We start from the raw sequence: 20,687 nt of genomic DNA on the forward strand, positions 1-20,687 counted from the left end.
ATTAAATATTTTTTATTCTTTATTTTTTCTATTTTTCTTCTCGTGAAAAAAACCAAATAAATAACAAATTTGAAGCATATTATGTAGAAATCATTCGATTCTTAGGAAGAAATGTCTTGCTCTGATTCCTGTTTTTTTTTTTTTTTTTTTTTTTTGGGATATCTTTTAAATATTGTTTTTTTAAATCTTTTAACGTTATTAAACCTCTTATGATACACTTTGTATGTTATATATTGCTTTGTATGTGAATTGAAGTCTGTTGAATGTTTTGAGCAATTAATATTTTACAAATATACAACAAATTTTTATAACCTTTAAAAAATTTTGAGACTTGTTGCAGATTTTAAAAAATCATTTATTCTTCGAAGCTTGATTGAGAGACTGGGAAAAAGAAAATTATGTTAGCATTTTTGCAGGAATGAACAAATCACTTTCTCTTGTAGGTTTTTTTAATATTTTTCTTCAATAAAAATTGTCTTTTTTTTTTTTACTTAATAATCTAATTACAACTTAAAAAAGTACTACATGTTCTGTTGTAAAAAGAAGGCCTTTTAACAAAATATTTACAAAACAGTGCGTAATATCTGTTTAAATTTTTTTTTTTTTTAAGTTTACTACTTAATATTTTTATAACAGAATACTAATAACAGCAGTAATAGTTGTAATACCTTCAAGTTGTTCACTTGATTCGTATTTGAAATGCTTTTCCTCACATTTGTCACAGTGTCTGTTTTTCTCTCTTAAGATTGTAGGTTTGGGCAATTATATTTATCCTCAGAGTCGTCATAGTGTAGGAATGAGCATCTGTGATATGATTGCTTCCCAATTCAGTTTGTCATGGAATTTCAGCCATGAATATAAGGCTTACACAGCACAATTCATTTTTTTAACTAAAGATGTATTACTTCTCAAATCCAAATATCCCATGAATTTGAATGGAAAAAGTGTAAAAGGTATCGGTGAGTAAAGTCATTTTTTATTACTTTTTGGTTCTAGGAAAAAGTTCATGGCGTTTTTGCCAATAGACGGCGTCAAAGATCGGGGATAACAAGCGTTTGCGAAGCGAGAAATGACGCTGAACGAGGTGATGTTGTGTGTGTGGTGGGACTGGAAGGGGATTGTCCAAGATGATCTATTTCCTGTTGATCAGACGATTGATTCTCAAGTCTGCTGTGGAGAACTAGAGAGACTACGACAATCATGAAAAAAAAACCAGTTGATTTTAACTAAAAAACGCTACGAACTTTTTCCCTGAATATTTTCTTCTGTTTCAATCAAGATTGCGTCCGAAAATCAAATATTTCATGAGTTTTTTTTTTAGGCTTTATTCGAGCAGTTTTCAATGAGCAAACAGATGGGGTTTAAAGTTTTTTTCATTCTAGTAAGAGATTTAAAAGTATCTGCCGAAAATATATTCGTCATACACGATGATCTAGATAGACCTCTAGGGAAATTAAGCTTGAAGACCTGTGGAAGCGCTGGGTAAAAAAGTTATGTATTGGCATAGTAAAAATTGTTTTTAGTTTTTAAATAATGAAAAGTTTATCAGAATTTTTGTATCACTATAAACCTTTGATTGAACTGATTGAAATCTTTTCTGCATAATCAGAAATTGTAATGAATCTAGTAGTAATGAAAAAATAAAGATTTGTTGATGTAGTTAATCACTGCTAATATAAATTTTATGTTCATATGATGTAAGTTTACAGAGAGAATTTGATACAAAATAAACTTTAGCAAGTTGTTTCAGAAAAAAATAAGTCCTTGATAGAAAATTATATGATTATTCTGAAAGCAAAGTAATCAAAATTTCAGATATTGAAGAAGTGTTACGTTTACTATTTTTCTTTGCTTAAAACTTAACGAACAATCAAACGTATCAAACTCTCAACCTTAAGTATCTTTTGTTTGGACTTTGAGTCCAAGCTTCCAGAAGCAAGATCTTAATTTCCTTATTCGTTAGTTTAATCAATGCAAAATCGACTTGCGGTAGTCTTTTAACCCTGTGGTGGCCCAAATCGATTCTACAGTCACAATAAATATTTACTTGGAGATAACTTTGATCTCAAAAACGTTGTTCGCATACTAATTTAGCGTTGAGAATTCGTTACGTTTGAGTGTTCGTTACGTTTGAGTGTTCGTTACGTTTGAGTGTTCGTTACGTTTGAGTGTTCGTTAAGAAAAGAAAGATAACCTTGTGCTGTCGTTATCTGAAATTCTGATTAAATTCACAATAATATTTTTTGTTCATATGCTTATAATTGTACGTATCGTAAGATATATTTAAGTGTCGAAAGATATTTTATGAAATGGAGAAAAAATCTTTTTTTTTTAGTGGTCACAACGGTGTAAAGTCAATCATATCTTGTTTAGGAACTGATGTAAGTAATTTCATTTTTTTTTACCTGTTTTATCTACCTCAACATCATTGTGGCTATCATATATTGGTTACTACCGAAAATTGAATTTTTAAACTAACGTAATGCTTGCGTTAAACTTTAAAGAACACGTGTGTTTAGTTACTGTAAAAACTATGTCGTGTGTTTAGTCATCGCTAAAAAGAATTTTTAAATTATTCTTTGATTAATGATTTTTCTATTTACACTTTTGAATATTTGAATTCATGAATTAAGAGCTTAAACCAAATTCATGTCATTTTAACTTAGTTTTTATGTCGTCTTCAACCAAGTCAATGTTATGTTCATTTAATGTTTACGTGTTATAGAACTTCCGACGCTTAAGGGTTGGTATTGGTAGGCCGCTAAACCCAAATGAAGTGACTCACTACGTCTTATCAAATTTTGATATTTTGGAAAAAGCAAGTTTAGAAAATGTATATAAAAATTCATTTGAGATCATTTCAAAAGATTTTTTATCTTGCAATGCAGCTGAAGCTGTCAAAATCACGTGAACATTTTGAAATGTTCAGAAACGTTATTAAAATTTAAAAATTCAAAAACAGTCTCATATTTTATGAAGCATGAAAATTATTTATGAACTGTTTGGAATTTATGAATAATTTGTTACTTTTTGCAGCCTTGTAAAAGCAGTTAAAGTGAATGTATGTATCGGAGTAAAAGAGTTTTTTCATATCTGTAAAAATTTTTACAATTTTCTAATAAATACTATCATTTACGCTCCTTGTGACCGTCGCCATGCTGTATTTTGCCTTCTAAATTCGTACTCTAGGTCCCCGAACCTCTTCATTAGACCGTATAATGCACATGAAAGAACGCAAGTTCCAAAGCCAGTCAACAAAAATGCTGCTAAACTCAACGTGATAAAGACCATTTTACTAGGTTTTTCTGTAAGGTGTTTCAAACATTTAATTTAAATAATATAGTTGACGTAGAATTTACGAGAATCTTTCTTCTTGGGGGTGAATGTCCATGCGTCGTTTGCAATTTATTGCAGCTGCTCTTCCTCGGTCACTCGGTTAATCGTATTTTTTCGTTAAACTTGATTTTGAACACTTTTGGCTAATAAACAATTCTAAAAAAATAATGAGTTAAAATTATAAAATACTAACGAGAATCAATTTTGAAACTTCGATGGAAACAAAGTAATTTTACAACGAAATCAGCTTGTTGTCCTACAACAAGCGTCCTGATTACCTGGTAAATGAAGACTTTTCTTACAAATTTGGGCCTAAAAATTAAATTTAATTAGAATTAACTCTAAGTCTGACAAACTTATTAGTCTAATTTTGTTCAAAGTTTAATTTAAACTTTTTACTTAAAGAATCTTTGAAAATATTAAGTTTTAGTTCGAACCTTTGAAGATTCAAAAGTGTTAATGCAGTTTGAAATTGCATATACTGACTGTTGGCTACCTATATTCAATCAAAAAGAAAAATGCAATACTTAGACTTTGAAGCTATAGAAAAGTCTTTTCCTCTTTCTACCTTTTCCGAAACATGTGAAGAAAGTTCGATTTACATGAGATTATGGTAAATTTACCATTTAACAAATCTGGTAAATTATTTTGCTGCGTAAAATGATGTCGAGTAATGTGATTTTCTATGAATCTATAGTTAAAAAGTTACTAATGTAAGTCCTTAATTTGATAAATTAAATTATTTCTAATTATTTATGTAAAGTAAGTTTTCAGTCAGGACTAGTTACTCTGAATGAGTATATAGTTGTTAAGAAGCCATATTAGTGGCGAAAGCGGTTTATTTACAATAGCAATCTAAGGGTAAGTTTGATAAATTAATGGTGAACTGACCGATAAGCTTACAAAAATTACACAAAATTTAGATTTAATACAATAAAAACGATTGTTATATTTCATTGACCTAAAATTAGAGTTTAATCATAAATATAAAGGTATAAACAACATTTGAAAATTAGTAGTCTCGCAATACAATATAAAACAATAAAACAATGCTTAGGATCGGTCAAACAACATAGTTTCGTGTCTGACCTAGAACACAATTAAGTGTCCTCGTTTCAACTCAGAATAAACAAAAACTGAGTTCGTACACTATCGCTTCAGACGATGCAACTTAAAAAAAATGATAATAAAATTTAGGCGAAGAAAACAGTGAAATTAGGCATGAGATTTCGGATAGTTTTTTTTTTTTTTTTTTTTTTTTTTTTTTTTTAACATTCCGATTTTTAGTGCATTTACAAAAGAATTTTCTTTTTTAACATTTATATCATAAAGTATGTGGCTAACGAAACATTAGGACTAAGTTTGTTAAGAAAAAAACAGTTACCTTTCCGTTTGTTGCTCTGCGGTCTTCTTCTTTCTATCTACTTCCTATCCTCGAATAATAAATGAACATCTTGCAAATCCTATAAACAACGTTACTCATAACGGTACTTGTTCGTTGGTTTCTTTCGTTTTAATTTCTGTTTTGCGTCATTTCGTTAATTAAAATGATTATCGTTTTCACGATGGAGCGCTGAACTTATATATATCTATTATTCAAAGTCGTTCTCAAGAATTAAAGCGCGTCTATTCAGCAGCGTCATACTTTTTTACATTTAATAAGTAATTCAAGGAAGAAATAATTTTCTATGCAAATTTTTCTTTTACTTTAAGATCCTTAAAACTAAAGTTATGCTCCGCGACATAGGAAAATGATATATTGTTAAAACTATTTATAAAACGCAAAAATTCTAGTTCTAAAAAGCGTATACATGTATTACATACCTGGTCAAGTATCTGTCTTTATAATCTGTAATACAGATGCAGTCTTAATTTGCAAACTTTTGAATTACCTCCCCTAGCTCATAGTTCCATTTTTAACTTTTAATTTTAAATAGTCGTTACTTGAAAAACGTGTGCGTACATTAAATGGTGATCTAAATATATATAATATATTATATATATATATATATATATATATATATATATATATATATATATATATATATATATATATATATATATATATATATATATATATATATAATATATTATATATATTCCTTCCACTTTAAAGTTTTTTTTCTTTCAAATGAAAAGCGGTTGTAGTCGCATCACATGAGAATTACATTAACCTCCACGTCACTTTGTAGGGAATATTTTTCATTTTATGCCCGGTGACAATCAAGTATTGCAGCTTTTTACCTCCTCTGTCCCCCTCTCACTTGCCAAGATGAGTCAGTAAGAGTTTGCTTGAATGTGACTTTTGTTCAAAAAGCATGTAGGTTTTTGTGTTCAACTCAGAAACTGATAATAGCGGTTTGCTTTTTCCTATTGTTTTCTTTATTACTACTTGAACGTAAATGAAATACATTTTACTGATATTTTTTAAACAGTCTACAAGCCGTAACATGTTTACAAGAAAGTATAAGTTCTACACAATTGATAATATAGATAAGGCGAGATTAAAAAGACTTAAGTGTTTTCAAATGACCACCAAGCTTATTTAGGACGGGGGTGGTACTTAATGTTTACTTTTAGTTTATATTGCTAACAAAAATTTCAAAATTTTCCTATTTGCAAGCTCCTTTAGATGATAGAGGAAAATATAACACCAGGTCACATCGCTTGTCAGATGGTAAAGTAGACCTAATAAAAGAGCTGATCTCATCTTTTCACGATGTTGACCATAAAACTAAGATTTATGTCCAAAAAAGACAGTTCTTCGGGCGCACGTCATAGACGGTTTTCAATCACTGCAGGTTACGTTCCCAGAAAGAGGTTATCTCTGGCGACTCAGGAGTTGAAAACCAAAAGGCAGACGTTAAGACGCCAGTTATTTATGTATCTAATTACTTCATTAAGGTATTGTCAGAAAAAGCCAACTCCAGAGTAATCAAGAGTAATTGTCTTATGTGTGTTTTTCCAATTTTTCAAGTGAACCTGCAATTCTTTAAGTATTTGTTAATTTTTTTTATAACCTTTATGTGCTCATTTTATCCACCAATATAGACGTTCTGTATTCCTTCTTTTTTTAGCGTTGTTTCAAAATTTCAAACAAAGATTCATGGATTAATTTGCAAGCTCGGTTACTAATTAGTCAATTGTATCCTGTAAATCTTCGTTTGAACTTTTTGACAAAGTAGCTCCTTTTTTAGTCTTGTCGCGAATACCATTTAATCCAAATCTAATCTATTGCACTAAAATGCATCAAAAACATTTTGAAAACACAATGGGGTGTCATTCTTGTAGGCGCGTGTATAGGATTTTGTTTTTGGCAGAGGAGGGGGAGGAGGAGTTTAAAAATTTAACCCCTATTTACTTTTTAGTGTAAAATGCACTAAATCGTATATAAGCTTTATTAAACGCGCCCCTACATCTTTGGGTTAAAATTTATTTGATTTCTTTAAATGATTAAAAGTGTAAGTTAAAAAACATTAAGCAGTGTTTAAAAAATGACAAATTGTTAATTTAAATAGACAATAAAGGTTTAATTAAAATTGTTACGAAAAAAGGTGCTCTATTTTAATTAGGTTTTATTCATAAGCCAACTGAAGATTGCCCTGAGTCATTATCATTTGCTGACAAAGCAATTTTAAAAGAACAACCTCAAACAGATTGCATCTTAGAATGATTTGAGCAGACAGCAGATAGACGCTGATCAATAGAGGACGCATATGTGATACTTTAGCATCTCTTAACCATATTCAACCTTCTAATTCTCGAGTGAGCGTGTTTTTCGAGCTTGTTCGAGCATATTCAACCTTCTAATTCTCGAGTGAGCGTGTTTTTCGAGCTTGTTCGAGCATATTCAACCTTCTAATTCTCGAGTGAGCGTGTTTTTCGAGCTTGTTCGAGCATATTCAACCTTCTAATGCTCGAGTGAGCGTGTTTTTCGAGCTTGTTCGAGCATATTCAACCTTCTAATGCTCGAGTGAGCGTGTTTTTCGAGCTTGTTCGAGCATTAGTTGTTTGAATCAAATATCTAAACCTAACCAAATATCTCATCTTAATTACGCTCGCGTAACGTATTCTTTTGAAAATTCTTAGCAATTAAGATTTAGCAATATATTCTTTTTAAATATTTCAATAAAAGCAAACTTGATCTCGATAACCTCATCCTTCAGGTCAGCTTGATAAAAACTTATCAAACTTTTAAATATTTGAAACTGAATATTTGGATATTAAAAAAACCCATCAAAAAAAAAAAAAAGAAGTTTGAAGATATCTAGTAATATATTTTAAAATACGTTTAAAAAACAAAGTTGTTGTTCACTGTAAGCTCATCTTTCAAGTTGAAAATGGGGTCCACTGTTAACAGATACATTCATATTATGGAACAATTTTTTAAAACTATAGAACTGTTCGTTACAAGACTATCGGTTGTTGCAAGACTATTATCTTATAATATCAGAATCTTTTCATAATTAGTTATGATTTGTGGTTGAAATGGACGGATTTTTTGAAATAAAGCATTTCGGAGAAAGGAAATGTTTGTTTTATTTGATCCGAAAATAGAGATAACATTTCAATATTCTTGTCATAACATCCCAAAATTTACTCCTATTAAAAGTGAAGTAGTCTGGGACACAGAGAACAACATTTAAAAATGTTTAATTTTGCCAATTTCTGACTTAAGTCTAGAGAACAAATAAGTGAAAAGCATAATTCAAGTTTTCTTGTATTTGTTTTAAATAGGGAGGTAATGCATTATCCACTTTACCCTCTTGATTAATCTTGATTATAACAGTTCTTTTTTGTTCAAGGAATCATTGGTAAAAAACTGTAATCGATATGCATATATCGTGGTGAGTTAAAGTGTGGGCTACTTAATTGTCGAAGAAGGATGTCGTTATAAAGAGATAAAGATAATTTAAGTTTGGTTTTCATAAAAATTGAATGTTACCATATTGTTATAGGTTCTTCTTTTTCTTTCTCTTCTCGTATCTTATATTCTTATTCAACTTTAACTTCGCCAACCATTTCACCAGCTTTTTACAACAAAGAAAACTATTTTTCATCATAAAGTCAATTATCAAGCATCGTACAACAGCAAAACCAAAAGAAATTTCAACATGGGATTCAGTTTTCAGTTTTAACTAATCAGGATAAGATGAATAAAAAATTTGAATCTTTAGTAACCGACATCACTAATCAGGATAAGATGAATAAAAATTTATATCTTTAGTAACCGACAACACTTCAGTAAAAATGAGTTTGGATGAGCGAGTCAATAAATTGACGGAATTCCTTACGTTCGAATATCTAAAACATATTTGATGGTTTTTTGGTTTGTAAATAACTAGTAACTGATCTACGTTAACCTTTTCTCATAATTTTATAGAATTTATAACATATTGACAGAAAGTTAAGAAGTTAGCTACTGTTAAAAATATAAGTTAAATGAAGTTAACCCTATTTGAAAAAAGAACAATCCGAATATCAAAGGTTAAAATAAATAAGTCTGTGATATTATAGGCCTCTTTCGTTGTGAAATATTTTCAGGTAAAATACTTTAGAAAACTAAGGAAATACGCTGCATATAAACAAGGGTTAGGTGCTCTGCATGAACCTTTCGCCCAAACTTCTCAATTCTGTAAATATGTTTGAACTTTGGATTTCTTTAAAATTCTTTTAAATTCCTCACCAATGTTTTAATCAAGCTTTATATAATAGCGAGTTAAATATACTTTTTCTTGATAAAGATCACTTCTAAATTTAATTTGGCTTTGAAATTATTGACTTTTAATATTTTGATTCTTTTAATATTTGCTAAAGGTGCCTCAAAAGTATTTTTTTATAACTGTATTTGTGAGTGAATTTGATTAGTATCAAAAGCTTTAGATAGCAATCATCCCACATCAAGATCTAAAATTAGTATTTTACTTTTTCATTTTTCAGCTTCAGTAATCTTTTCATTTTCAAATTTAATAATGGGAATCTACCTAATGATGAAGATATGCTTAAAAAAATTAGACCCAGATATACTTAGACCTACAATTTTTAGTTGGCTGTCCACTAGCAGGTAACAAGTTTTCATTTTGTATAAAGCATCAATGTTTTTGTGCATGTGTACACAAAATTTAGAATTAAATTTAATATAATTAAAAAATTTGATAAATAACTAGTTTAATCTACAAAAATTATTGAGCTGATTTTAAGTTAATTCAGAATATAGGAAACAGTAAAATTAATTTCCGGTATTTTTACTCTTAAAGATTTAAAACTATAGATTTTTGCCATATAATGACTAAGAAAAAAAATTACAATTCAAATAAAATGATGGCAAGTACGCTTTTTTTTATGGGAGTATCCAAGATACGTCCTTTGACAGAAATAATAACACATATAATGTTCTTAATAATGAAGTGACCAAATTTTTTTCAATGGGAGGACAAATGAATTGAAAAAATATATATCATCAATTAAATAAACATTTCATTAATTGCAACAATCAACTATGCATGTTTTTTTGTTGTTTTTTTGGTTTTTTTTACTACTAGAAGGCCCAAAATTTTAAGAAACTAATAGTACTGAGTTACTTGTCGATAAGAAGCGTATTTTGTTAAGAGTTATTGTGTTAAGGGATTTTCCTAATTCATTTTTTTATAATTTGAGTTTTAGAAAGCTTATAAAATAAATGCAATAAAAATTAAGTTGAAGTTTTAATTGCTTTCTGTTAAATTTTCTTCTTCTTTTGATAGCTGTTTCATTAAGTAATTTTATTTTGTTTTTTGTTTTTTTTAATTTGTAAAAAAATCAATCTTAAAAAATCTGTTGATAAGCAGTGAGGTAACTAAGCAGGTAATGAATGATGGCTTCAATCTTAGCAGTAAAGAAATAGCAACGAAAAAATCAGGTTTTACTGATTGCATAAGAAGTACTCTAAAACATTAAGAAATAGGGTGCAAGATAATCTTTGGTTCAGATTTCCCAAAAAAGTCACAAAACACAAGAAAATTATAGTAAATATATGAGTAGGTTTCCCAATTGCTTAGAAAAAGTAATCTGATAAAGAAAATATTTTACATAGAAAGAATAATTATCTCTGTGCACCTGTTAGAAAATCGATGCTGACTTTCTTAGACAAGATTAATATTTTGCAAGGTGAGAAATACGCTTAGTGCTTGAAAAGTGAAAACAAATCATTTTTAATGAAAAAAAGGATATTAAAATAAGTAACTTAAAAGAAAAAAAAAGTTTCTTGTAAAAGGCTTTTTTTTTAAAAAGCACATAAACATGAACCAAGAAACATTCCTAAATTAAAGCTCTAAAGAACGGCATGATTCTATCAATAAACGAGCTGAGGATCCATCCCACATAACTTGCACTGATATAAATGTGTAGAACATGAAACCAACCTAACTCAAAATAATGCTGAAGTTACTTTAAATAATAGTTTTTCTGTTTGTTGTTGTAGCTATTTTATTTTTGCTATTACTTTGTATTGCTTTTGCCATTATTTTCTTATTTTGTAATGTAATTATTTGTTTTTATATATTATTGTGATTAACACTTATTTGTACAAATGTGATCTATTATTTCATTTTTATTTTTTTTATTGTTAAAAAAAAACAATAACATGATTGGGTTTTTTTTATGATGCTTTGAATTAACTATAAAGAAAAAAAAATCTTTTTTTTTTTTTTTTTATTTGTATTTGTGCTTGTGTTTATTCTTGAATTTTAAAAACTGGTACAAAAATAAAACAAATAAAATTTTTGGAAAATGTAATAATTTAAACAGTCTTAAATGAAACTTCTACAATAATGTTTGAGTGCATGATATTTGCATGTTATTTATATAATGTAGAGTATAAAATTTATCTATAATAATTTGAATTTAAAAAAAGAATTTATTCACTCTATCTGTATTAAATTTTTCTCTTTCATGCTTAAATAAAAACAAAAATTTGTAATTGGATTACCTTGTCTTACTTGTATAGTATTACTCTCTTATAACTTTTATATTTTCATTAATATCTTTTTATGAGCTTGATAAGTAAAGCTTCAATAGTATAAGATACAAAATATATCATATATTTTACTAGTCAGGATTTAATTGATTTGAATTGGAAGTTATTTAGAATGTGCATGGTTTTTTTTATTGATATTCCAGCGTAGAGCCAAGGTTTCAAATTTCAAAATGGCTAATGTTAAACAATCATAATTGTTGGAGCTTTAGCTGTTTTTAGCTATAAAAACAAAATTTTATTTAAAAATTTCTTATGTAGCGAATGTTTGTATTTTTTTTTAAATTTAAAATCAATAAATGCTCATCAACTAACATTCAAATATTTTGTAGGTTTTTTAAAACTCATGAATTTGATATTTGCAATCAGGTATAACTTATTTTTAGATAAGAAGCTTTATCAAGTTGCTTATATTAGGTATATGAGGTAAAAAATTTGAAACAACTAAATATTCAATTGGCTTATAGAAACCGGGTACAAATTAAAAATTTCCGTTTTTATTATTCTTTTTATAGAACAAACATAAAAAAGTTGTTATGCATTTAAAAATTAAGAGAAAGTCTAAAAAAAAAGAAAAATAAACCTCTTCACTTCTAAAAAGAAGTTTTTATTTTTTCAGTCTAGAGGCTAAAGTTTTGAATTTTTTTAGAGAGTTAAAACACTTTCTATAACAGGAGTGATAGTAAAGATGCATGGTTCTTATTATAATTCTTGTATTAATTCTTTTTTAAGTGTTTATTGATCATGATACAACTTGGGTAAATACAACTAGGGTATCTTAAAGCAATATAAAATATTAAATAAATGTAATTTTTTAAAATGAACAAAAAAATATTTGCGTCCAACTTTGTTTGGTTAATATTTCATTGTTGAAGGGATTTTAAGGAAGTTTTAAGTAGCCTTTTTTTTAAATTACTTATTTTGACTTGTTTTATTACATTTGTGCATGAATATGCTTGTATGCATACTTGTTTACATGTGTAAGTGTTGTATGTGTATAAGCTATGTTCGTTGGATAGTTTAATCACTCTCTTTTCAATTGATTGTTTCTGATTATATCCACTTTAATATCTCCATGGTTTCATAAGAAGCTTCATCTGTAATTAATGAATTTATCTGTTTCAAAGTTTGTAAATATAATTTTGTAAGATACAAAAAAGTAGTTTAAAAATCAATTAGTTAATTTATCTAAGTAAGTTGTAACCAATATAAAACCAAATAACCTTGTTTTCTTGCTGAGGTTGACTTAAACAAAAGCAAAGCAAAGGCGACATGCATTGTAGTGGATTATTTCAATAATTTTTAGATATAATGGATAAACTTTAATTTGATAAATAGTTTATATAAATAAATTACAGTATAAAAGAAATAGTTAAAACACTTAATTATATACTCATGTTTATTCTCATACAGGACTTTTGAAGTTAACTTTTAGTACATTCTTAAAGGGAAATATTTATTTAGTACTTGTACATTTTTTCTTTAATCTCACATCTGACATTTAATAAAACTTACTTACTGTTAAAAACATCTGCTATTGTATACTTTTAATGTGGAAAAAACAGAAGGGAAAGTTGGAACTAATAGTGTAAAATTTAAACAGCCATTATTAAGTGCTTTTTGTTTGTTTTTTGCGTCATATGCTACTCTTTTAAAGAAAATGCTAAAAATTTGAATAGTTATAATTTTATAAAGAAAACATTATTTAAAAAAAAAAAAAACGAAAAAAGTAAATTATTATAAGTATCAGGCCAACTTACATGATTTTTAAATTGATTATTAGGTTATGTTTTTGATTTATGTTTTTGATTGTAAATAATTTTATTGTAAAAAAATCTTTATCAGGTTTGATATTTCTGCATAAGTTTGCCGGTTATACAGTTTTTTAGTGTGTTATTGTGTGATTTGTTTAATTTGTTAAACTGTTTTTCTTATGTTTTCTTTTATTAGTTTATCGGGAAATTTTTTTTTTTTGCTTTCATTATTATTGTTTTTAGTATTATTATCATCATGAGTACTTTTTGTTTTTGGCGAATATTAGAGAGTAATTATAAAAGTCTTTTATAATTAATATCTTTAATTTTTACTGTGCTCATTTACACGAGAGCTTTTGGATTCTCTTAGAAAAACCTTTTTTTTTTATAAAAGACATTTTATCTTTTACGATTATTCTGAAGGCGTGCAAATAAATGTTTGCAGAGTATTTTATGCATGGTTGACTGCAAATATTTTGAATCATAATTATTGTGGACTAGAAACTAAGGAGATCTGGATTTAATGTGGAGTGTACTTTTCAATTACATTTATAATTCAGAGTTTATATTTTTGAGGAGAAACCATCCTTTCTTATGTTTTTTGTGTAGAAACCAGCTTATCCTGGTTTTCAATAGTTAAATAATGTATTTTTGTTAGCAATAAAAACTGGTGAGTTTAGCCATGATCTTAAATGTGTAATAAAGCATGAAGTATGTTTTTTATATTGGTTTACATGTAATAATTTTAGTATTTTTAAGTAAGTTTTTAAAATATCAAATGATGTGGTTAATTCACAAAATGCAACTAATTAAAAAAAATTAATTTTCAATTGTTTTTTTTTGTAACAGAAATAATTACTTCTGTTATAAAATATAATTGAAGTCTTAAATAAAAAACAAACAAAAAAATAACAACAACAAAAAAAAACAAAGAATGAAGACCAAATTAGAAACTTTTATTTGTTTTCTGTCCATTTATGTTGTTGTTATGACTATTATGTTGTTATAACTGTGTTAGATTGATTGAAAGTGTTAGCAAATTACCATGCCTGTGTTTTGGTGTCAAAATCATTTAGGATTTACTCTCTATAAATTTTACAAAATATTTTCCTTTAAACAAATAATGATTCTTTATTATTAATTTCTCTACAGGATATAATTATTAAATATTTTCAAAAAATGAATGATCCAAGTGAGAATACAGTATCTAGCACAAATGATCTCTCCACAGAAACCTATAAAGCCATGGATTTGCAAATCGATGATAATAATCAAAATATAACTTCTTCAAACATCAAACCGGAGTCACAAAAATCCAATATTTCTAATGGAAAAAAAACTACAAGCTTTACTAGTTCTTCTAATGATGGAAAAAATAAATCTTATCTTCACTCTACTAGTGATGGCAAAAAGTCTGGAAAAAAAAAAGAGCAAAGAAAAACATCATCAAAAGTTAAGTGGCAAATGAAAATTGACACAAGTAGTTTATCATCTTCAGATGTTTTAGATGTTTCTAGCAGTAATTTAGTTGATAAAAGTGATCAAATTTCTGACACAGAAGCAAAACATTTAGCAAATGATTCTCAATTAAATTTGTCAGATAAAAATTTTCGTGCTAATAAGCGAATCATTAAGCGTAAATCATGGATTGATGAATACGAAGTCACAAAGTTTACACCATCAAAAAAGTCTAAAGGTGCTATTCGACCTGATTGTCCTCCTTTTTGTCGCACAAATTGTACATTAACCCATCATCCACTACTTTTAGCTGCTCGAAAGGTCATCGAAAATGATTCTGCTACAACAATCCAGTTTTTACAAAAGGTTGAAGGCTTTTATGGTGGTGCTGATGGTCAGATGAAGCCTAGTGATCCCATCAATGATCAGTGGAAAAATACGAATTATCCACTTTTGCATTATTTAGCACTTATGGGTAAATGTGCTTGCTCATTTGCTTTAAGTCAGTCTGGTCATGAACCTACAACTACAGTAACTGAAGCTGGTGACAATGTTCTTCATATTCTTGTAAAAGACATGTATTTATTTAACTGTACTCATGGGCATATGGATGTTTTAACGAAAAAATTTAATTTGCTGCTAAAAGAGTTTGTTGACTGCTTAAAGTTCGTTAATAAACGTAAAGAAACTCCACTTCACATAAATGCTAAATTGATCTCAGAAACTGTTTTGCTCTTGAAAGATGAAACCCGACAAAAGCCACCATTTCGTTTATACCAGTTCTGTAAAAGTATGTTTGATGCTTGTTTAGTTCAACTTTCCTCTGTTGATGATGCAAAGCGTCTTATTAATTTACAAGATCATGATGGTTTTACTGTTAGTCATTACATTGCGTTAGACAGAGCTTCATACAATTTTTTAGATCAACTGAAAGAACTAGGAGCCAATTTTGAAATAAAAAATAATTTTAACCAAAGTGTCACAGATATTCAAGCAGAAGCACCTTCTCCTCCTTCTGAAGACTTGTTAGAACTTGCAGTTTTTTCTGCAAAAGGAAATAAAACGAAAAACTCATCCCCTAAAAAACCTAAATATTCATCATTATCAAAAAGGCAAAAAAAAAAACAATCTAAAAGTATTGAGCAAGAATTAGGTACAAAAATCTCAACAGTTAAAAATGTCTCAAAGCCAGCAAGTCTTCGAATACCACTTTCATTACAAAAACAAACAACTAAAACAACTCCTGGGCCTCGAATAAAAGTTACACCAGTCAGAAGTTCTAGGGAAAATAAAACAGAAAAAAGAGAACAAAGTAAAGATTTTCCTGCACAAAAAAATAATGAAAATCTTAATGGTAACTCCAATGATCACCTTAAAAAAATGACTAATGAAAGACTTTCAGATAAAAATAAAAAAAACAATGAAGGTATTCAAAGCAATTGTGTAAGTGATTCAGCTTCTCATTCAACTTCAGTCAGTCTTTCTAATGAAAATACAGAAAGTCACAAAGAAAATATTTATAAACAATCAAGCTTAGAAAATAAGTCTGATATTTTTGACCCTTCAACAGTAAATATTTTAAACCCTCCGATTACAAATGGACTAAAAGTTCGTAATTCTCATTTTTCAAGTATTTTACCAAAATCTGAAAGAATAAAAAGTAATGAGGGATTTAAAAGTTTTGATGAAAACTCAAAAAATGCTACAGCTGATTTATCATCAGCAAACATATGCTCTAGTAATGCTGTCTCAAGCAAAAACAGCCTTTTAGTTCTTACATCTCCATCAGTATTCTCTAATGAAAAAGTATCTGTATGTAGTAATAGCCAGTTGTTACAAACATCAAATAGTGTACAAACTGTATCAAGTCACATCCAACTTCCTAATGCACCTCATTTTCAACCAACTACCAATTTATCTTCAAATTTTTCAACCCCAACTTTTTCAAGTTTGTCTCAAAACAATGTTATTGTTCGTACACCAAATGGTAAACTTGTCACTGTCAACCTAATGCCAATAAATGCATCTCAACAGCCATCAGTCTCTTCAAGCCTAGTTTCTCCTGTATCGCTTATTACAAATCAAACTAGGCAGCGAGTTTCCCTTCAGGCTTCCCCAACTTTAACACCCCAGCAGCCTTCTGCAATGCAGCATCCACTTCAACAGCAAATTTTTCAAAAACAAAATCAGCTCAATTTACAGCAGCAGCAACTTTTAAATCAGCTTCAGTTCAACAATTCGTCGTTCAATAATCAGTCACAGCACTTAGTTGGAAATACTATGCAAAATATGATTCAACCTCGACCTTTTTTCTTTATGTCTCCTAATGGTGTTCGATATATGGTTCCTTCTACTAGTTCTTTGTCTCCCGGAACATTTGTGAGTATATCTTCATCATACCCAAACACATTGAACCATCAGAATGTTCATTCAAATTGGCGTCCTAACTTAGGTAGAGACATGCCCTTTAATCAGAGCTATAACTTTTCATCAATGCCACAGTATCAACAAAATATTTCTTCTCCTCAAACTCACGTAATAACTCCAGGAGTATTTAGTAGACCTCTTTTATCTAATAATAACCAAAATCATCACCATATTTTACAAACTGTACCATCAGAATATAAGTTGTCTCAAAAAAATACAGTTTATCTTACATCTGGTGATATACATTCAAAAAAACTTCGAAGTCTTGAAGCAAGTATAAACTCTATTAAAAATGGCTCTCAGAAGCGAAAAAGCAATCCATCTCGTCATTTATCAGGGATCCAGATGGATACTGCACCACCTCCAGTAATTATACTTGATAATGATTGTCCTGAAGTTCAGAACTGTACTGAAAATAAGCAATTACAGTCCCCTTCAGTTGAAAGTTCCCAAGATAGCTCAAAAACTTCTCCACTTTCAAACTCTCATGACACAGGAAAAAATGACTTAGGTATATATTTTGTATTGATTTGTAAGAAAATAATTTTTAATGTTTGTTTATTATATAGGAGAAAATGAGTTTAGGATGCAATTGTGAGGATTCTTTTTGTAAAAAACGTGTATTGTTCTATGTTTGTTTAAAGTTCAATAAAAAATAATTGCTATTAAGCTCTGCTGTGCTCAGGATGTACTTTTGGGGCTTCATAGTTTTGTCTTAGTGTTTAAATTTTTGTAGTTTCTTAGTTTTAAATTCTCATTCTGATTTTTTTTATTTCTTTTTCTTTTAGTGCATTTTATGCGGCATTATATACAGGAGAAAGGCTCAATGGAGGATTTTCTAAAGTTTTACAGTGAAAAGAGAAAAGAGCTTTCGAATCAGCTTCAGGAGGAGCAAAGGAGAATTTCTGGTAAATTTGACTAATGAATTCTTCTTTTACTTTACCTTGTTAACAGCTTAATATGTTTACACTTATTAATATGTTATCAAAAAGATTTTGCTTAAACTCTGTTGTAAACATTAAGTACCAGATTTATAAACAAGTTCTTGTATTTTACAACAATCAATTCATTTTAATGATAGCGCAGCAAATAAGTTAAATGGTAACAATATTCTCATTAAAATTGCTTGCTGCGTTGGTATCGTAGATTTCATGCCAGTTTTTTTCGTTAGTTCAAAATTGAATGCCATTAAAATTGTTTAATGACTTCAAAGATAAAGAAAATAATCGAAACTCAGTTTAATAGTTCGTATTTTCAATGTTGCTCTACTCCTTTTATTTAATCGCAAAGATGACTTATTTTCTATCACTAACAATTAAGTTACCAATGTTGTTTAACTGAAAAAAGTTTTTTCTTTTTTACTATCCATATCTTATTTATCTTGATAAGTATTCTTTAATTTTTTTTCTATTTAGATCTTACGAACGAACTTCGTGCACGCGAAAATGAAATCAAAGATACGGATGTTCTCATTGAAGCTAAGGAATCCGAATTGTCTTTTCTAAGGAAGAGAATCGAGAACGCTCAAGAAGCTATATCATGCATCTGTAGTGACAGAAAGAAATCCATTGAACAATGCAACACAATCGCCAAACAGCTCAGCAGCATCGATCATGAGATTGACTTCTCGCGCTCTGAAAACATTGATCTTTTTGAAGCTCCTATAGTTTTTACATTTCCGTAAGGAAATGCAATTATTAATGTACATGCTTCTTTTATAATATTTTTTTAAAATATCCTGAAGTTTTTACTGATGACGGTCATATTTTGTTATGCTTTCATCATTGATTTATTATTGCGTTATTTTTATTGTTGCATATATTATTTTATAAAATTATTGTTTACTACAATGGCAAATGTTTACTACAAAGTGCACACCTAAAATCGTTATTATTATTTATCATTATTTATTATTGTTGTTGTTGTTGTTGTTGTTGTTGTAAGCATTATTATTTTTATTATTATTATATATTATTTGGTCTGTTTAGTGTGGAGATGGTTGACGTCATTTGGTTGAATATTAGTTACTTTTTCGCCACAAACAGAAATTTTTGAAACCAGTTTCGTGAACAACTTTGATGATAATATACATGCAAACTTACCAAAACCACTGTCCTTAGCATTTAACTCTTTCAGTTTTTATGCAGAGAATCTCATAAATTGGCTGTTGAAAATGAATTACTAAGTTTAGATACGGATCGGTAAGATCATAAGTTTTATGATGATGATGATGTAAATAACCAAATAGTTTGATAATCATATAAAACAACCGTGAATAAAATTTTGAAAAATTTTAAGAAAAATCTTTAGAACTTTGATAAAACTAAAATCTGAATTAAAGATTCGTTTAAGTCATTAAAAACCTGAAAGAATCCATTTGTTCGTTTCCGCATCCGTTAGGTTCGTTTAAGCGTTGGGGGTTTGGATTTTCTGTTAATAACATAAATAAAGTTACAAACCCCCATATCAGCCATTTCAAATTGATCGAATTTGAATGTTTTTATATTTAGTTCTACAAAGCTGTAAGACTTCAGAAAAAAAATTGTAATACATCGCATGGATTATTTTTTCACTCTTCAATTTCTATTAAACTTTTATTTAAAAAATTTTTGTATAGATGCAAATTTGTCACAAAAATTTTAACTGTTTTAAAAGTAATAGGGTTTTTTTAATTTTTAAATAACAGATAATTCTAAGCATTTTTTAAAGTCTGACAAAAAAAAAAAACGGAAAAATCTAACGCTTTTTAACTGTAAATGTAAAAACAATTTTTATAGTCTTATATAGTAATATAGTACTATATAGCACTATGTAGTACTGTATAAATTGTATAGAATTACAAAGTAAATACACTCTTTAAAAATCCAATCAACTCTTGACATCCTCACTGATAACCTTTATCTTTTATGCGCTTGAAGTGAGACAAGAGTATTTCAAACGAGATCCCGGAGGTAAAAATTTAATAAACGAAAGAAAGAAAAAGCACAAAAGAAATTTACCATTTAGTAAATGTTAATAAAACAAATAAGAAGGAAAAAATTTTAAGTTCAAAGTCGTTTTTTTTTTGTTTTTTTTTTTTTCGCTTTTCGTTTTTTTTTTTTTGTTTTTTTTTTATTATCAATATTTAAATCGTCTTAAAATATTTCATTTAAATGAGCTCTGCTACCTTATTCGAGTGAGAATATTTCCCTCTTTGAATTACGTTAAAGAACCCCAAAGATGTCTGCCGTACCATAAAAAGTAGTAGTTTTATTTGAAAGGAGATTCCTTAATAATATTCTTGACTTTGATGAAAACTCATTACCTGGCTCTTTTATAAACATTTTCAAGATATTCTATAACCGCGAAATCACATTAGCTAAAGGTCATGGGAACTTGCATAAAGCAGGCCGAGAACTTTAACTAGATTTCTCGAATTTTTATGAGAGGCTCTATCCTTTAAACCAACTAAAAAAAAAAAAAGATTTTAAAAATTTGTCTTTATCTTTAAAATATTTATAAATTGAATTTTTATTTAAGAAAATATTATTCATAAAGTTTTAATTTTTTTTATTCTGAAAAGGTTTATTTTTATAGAAGATTCAGTGAACCGATGTTGTTGAGACATATTCTCAAATCAAGTCATGTTTTATATGTTTGCAGAAACATTTAGACAAAAATTCTAAGCGGAAGATACATAAATTGATAAAAGATTTGCATGC

General features: G+C 28.4%; 2 protein-coding genes and 1 long non-coding RNA gene across 13 annotated transcripts; 2 read left to right on the forward strand and 1 right to left on the reverse strand.

Moving 5' to 3' along the window:
* Positions 1–132: 132 nt before the first annotated feature.
* On the forward strand, positions 133–3,855 carry LOC145181994 (uncharacterized). 4 transcript variants are annotated; one of them, XM_090071378.1, is made up of 5 exons: positions 133–439; positions 746–959; positions 1,322–1,482; positions 2,336–2,381; positions 2,726–3,855. In XM_090071378.1, exons 3-5 carry the CDS (start codon positions 1,343–1,345, stop codon positions 2,909–2,911), a joined length of 372 nt encoding a protein of 123 aa, XP_089927504.1. In that variant the 5' UTR covers positions 133–439; positions 746–959; positions 1,322–1,342; the 3' UTR covers positions 2,912–3,855. The 4 variants fall into 4 exon arrangements, 3 of the variants coding, with proteins under 3 accessions (XP_089927504.1, XP_089927503.1, XP_079913347.2); XM_080057221.2 differs by having other exon boundaries at positions 145–439; positions 1,383–1,482; XM_090071377.1 differs by lacking the exon at positions 746–959 and having other exon boundaries at positions 997–1,482.
* LOC149879171 (uncharacterized) lies at positions 3,066–13,070 on the reverse strand. 7 transcript variants are annotated; one of them, XR_016446828.1, is made up of 5 exons: positions 11,303–13,070; positions 5,161–5,312; positions 4,721–4,799; positions 3,615–3,648; positions 3,066–3,479 (listed from the first exon to the last, which is right to left on the reverse strand). It is a non-coding gene; the product is annotated as an uncharacterized LOC149879171 (long non-coding RNA). The 7 variants fall into 7 exon arrangements; XR_016446830.1 differs by lacking the exon at positions 11,303–13,070 and adding an exon at positions 8,282–8,502; XR_016446829.1 differs by lacking the exon at positions 11,303–13,070 and adding an exon at positions 5,511–8,091.
* Positions 9,258–19,086, forward strand: LOC145180880 (uncharacterized). Of its 2 annotated transcripts, XM_090071376.1 has the most exons (5): positions 9,258–9,400; positions 14,254–17,497; positions 17,775–17,894; positions 18,402–18,688; positions 18,975–19,086. In XM_090071376.1, exons 2-4 carry the CDS (start codon positions 14,281–14,283, stop codon positions 18,668–18,670), a joined length of 3,606 nt encoding a protein of 1,201 aa, XP_089927502.1. In that variant the 5' UTR covers positions 9,258–9,400; positions 14,254–14,280; the 3' UTR covers positions 18,671–18,688; positions 18,975–19,086. The 2 variants fall into 2 exon arrangements, with proteins under 2 accessions (XP_089927502.1, XP_089927501.1); XM_090071375.1 differs by lacking the exon at positions 18,975–19,086 and having other exon boundaries at positions 18,402–18,720.
* Positions 19,087–20,687: the final 1,601 nt, after the last annotated feature.

Source organism: Hydra viridissima, unplaced genomic scaffold (genome assembly GCF_058129835.1).
Source record: "Hydra viridissima isolate aposymbiotic clone 2 unplaced genomic scaffold, HvirCarnegie_v1 scaffold_14, whole genome shotgun sequence".
Lineage (NCBI taxonomy): Eukaryota > Metazoa > Cnidaria > Hydrozoa > Anthoathecata > Hydridae > Hydra > Hydra viridissima.

What these genes read in the sequence shown, in the direction of transcription:
- LOC145181994 (XM_080057221.2), top strand. Translation starts at nt 419, where the DNA reads ATGAACAAATCACTTTCTCTT. An exon ending in TGAACAAATCACTTTCTCTT is followed by an intron (nt 440 to 745) that starts GTAGGTTTTTTT and finishes TTCTCTCTTAAG; the next exon opens with ATTGTAGGTTTGGGCAATTA. An exon ending in AAGACCTGTGGAAGCGCTGG is followed by an intron (nt 1,483 to 2,335) that starts GTAAAAAAGTTA and finishes TTTTTTTTTTAG; the next exon opens with TGGTCACAACGGTGTAAAGT.
- LOC145180880 (XM_090071376.1), top strand. Translation starts at nt 14,281, where the DNA reads ATGAATGATCCAAGTGAGAATACAGTATCTAGCACAAATGATCTCTCC. An exon ending in CACAGGAAAAAATGACTTAG is followed by an intron (nt 17,498 to 17,774) that starts GTATATATTTTG and finishes TTTTTCTTTTAG; the next exon opens with TGCATTTTATGCGGCATTAT. An exon ending in GGAGCAAAGGAGAATTTCTG is followed by an intron (nt 17,895 to 18,401) that starts GTAAATTTGACT and finishes TTTTCTATTTAG; the next exon opens with ATCTTACGAACGAACTTCGT.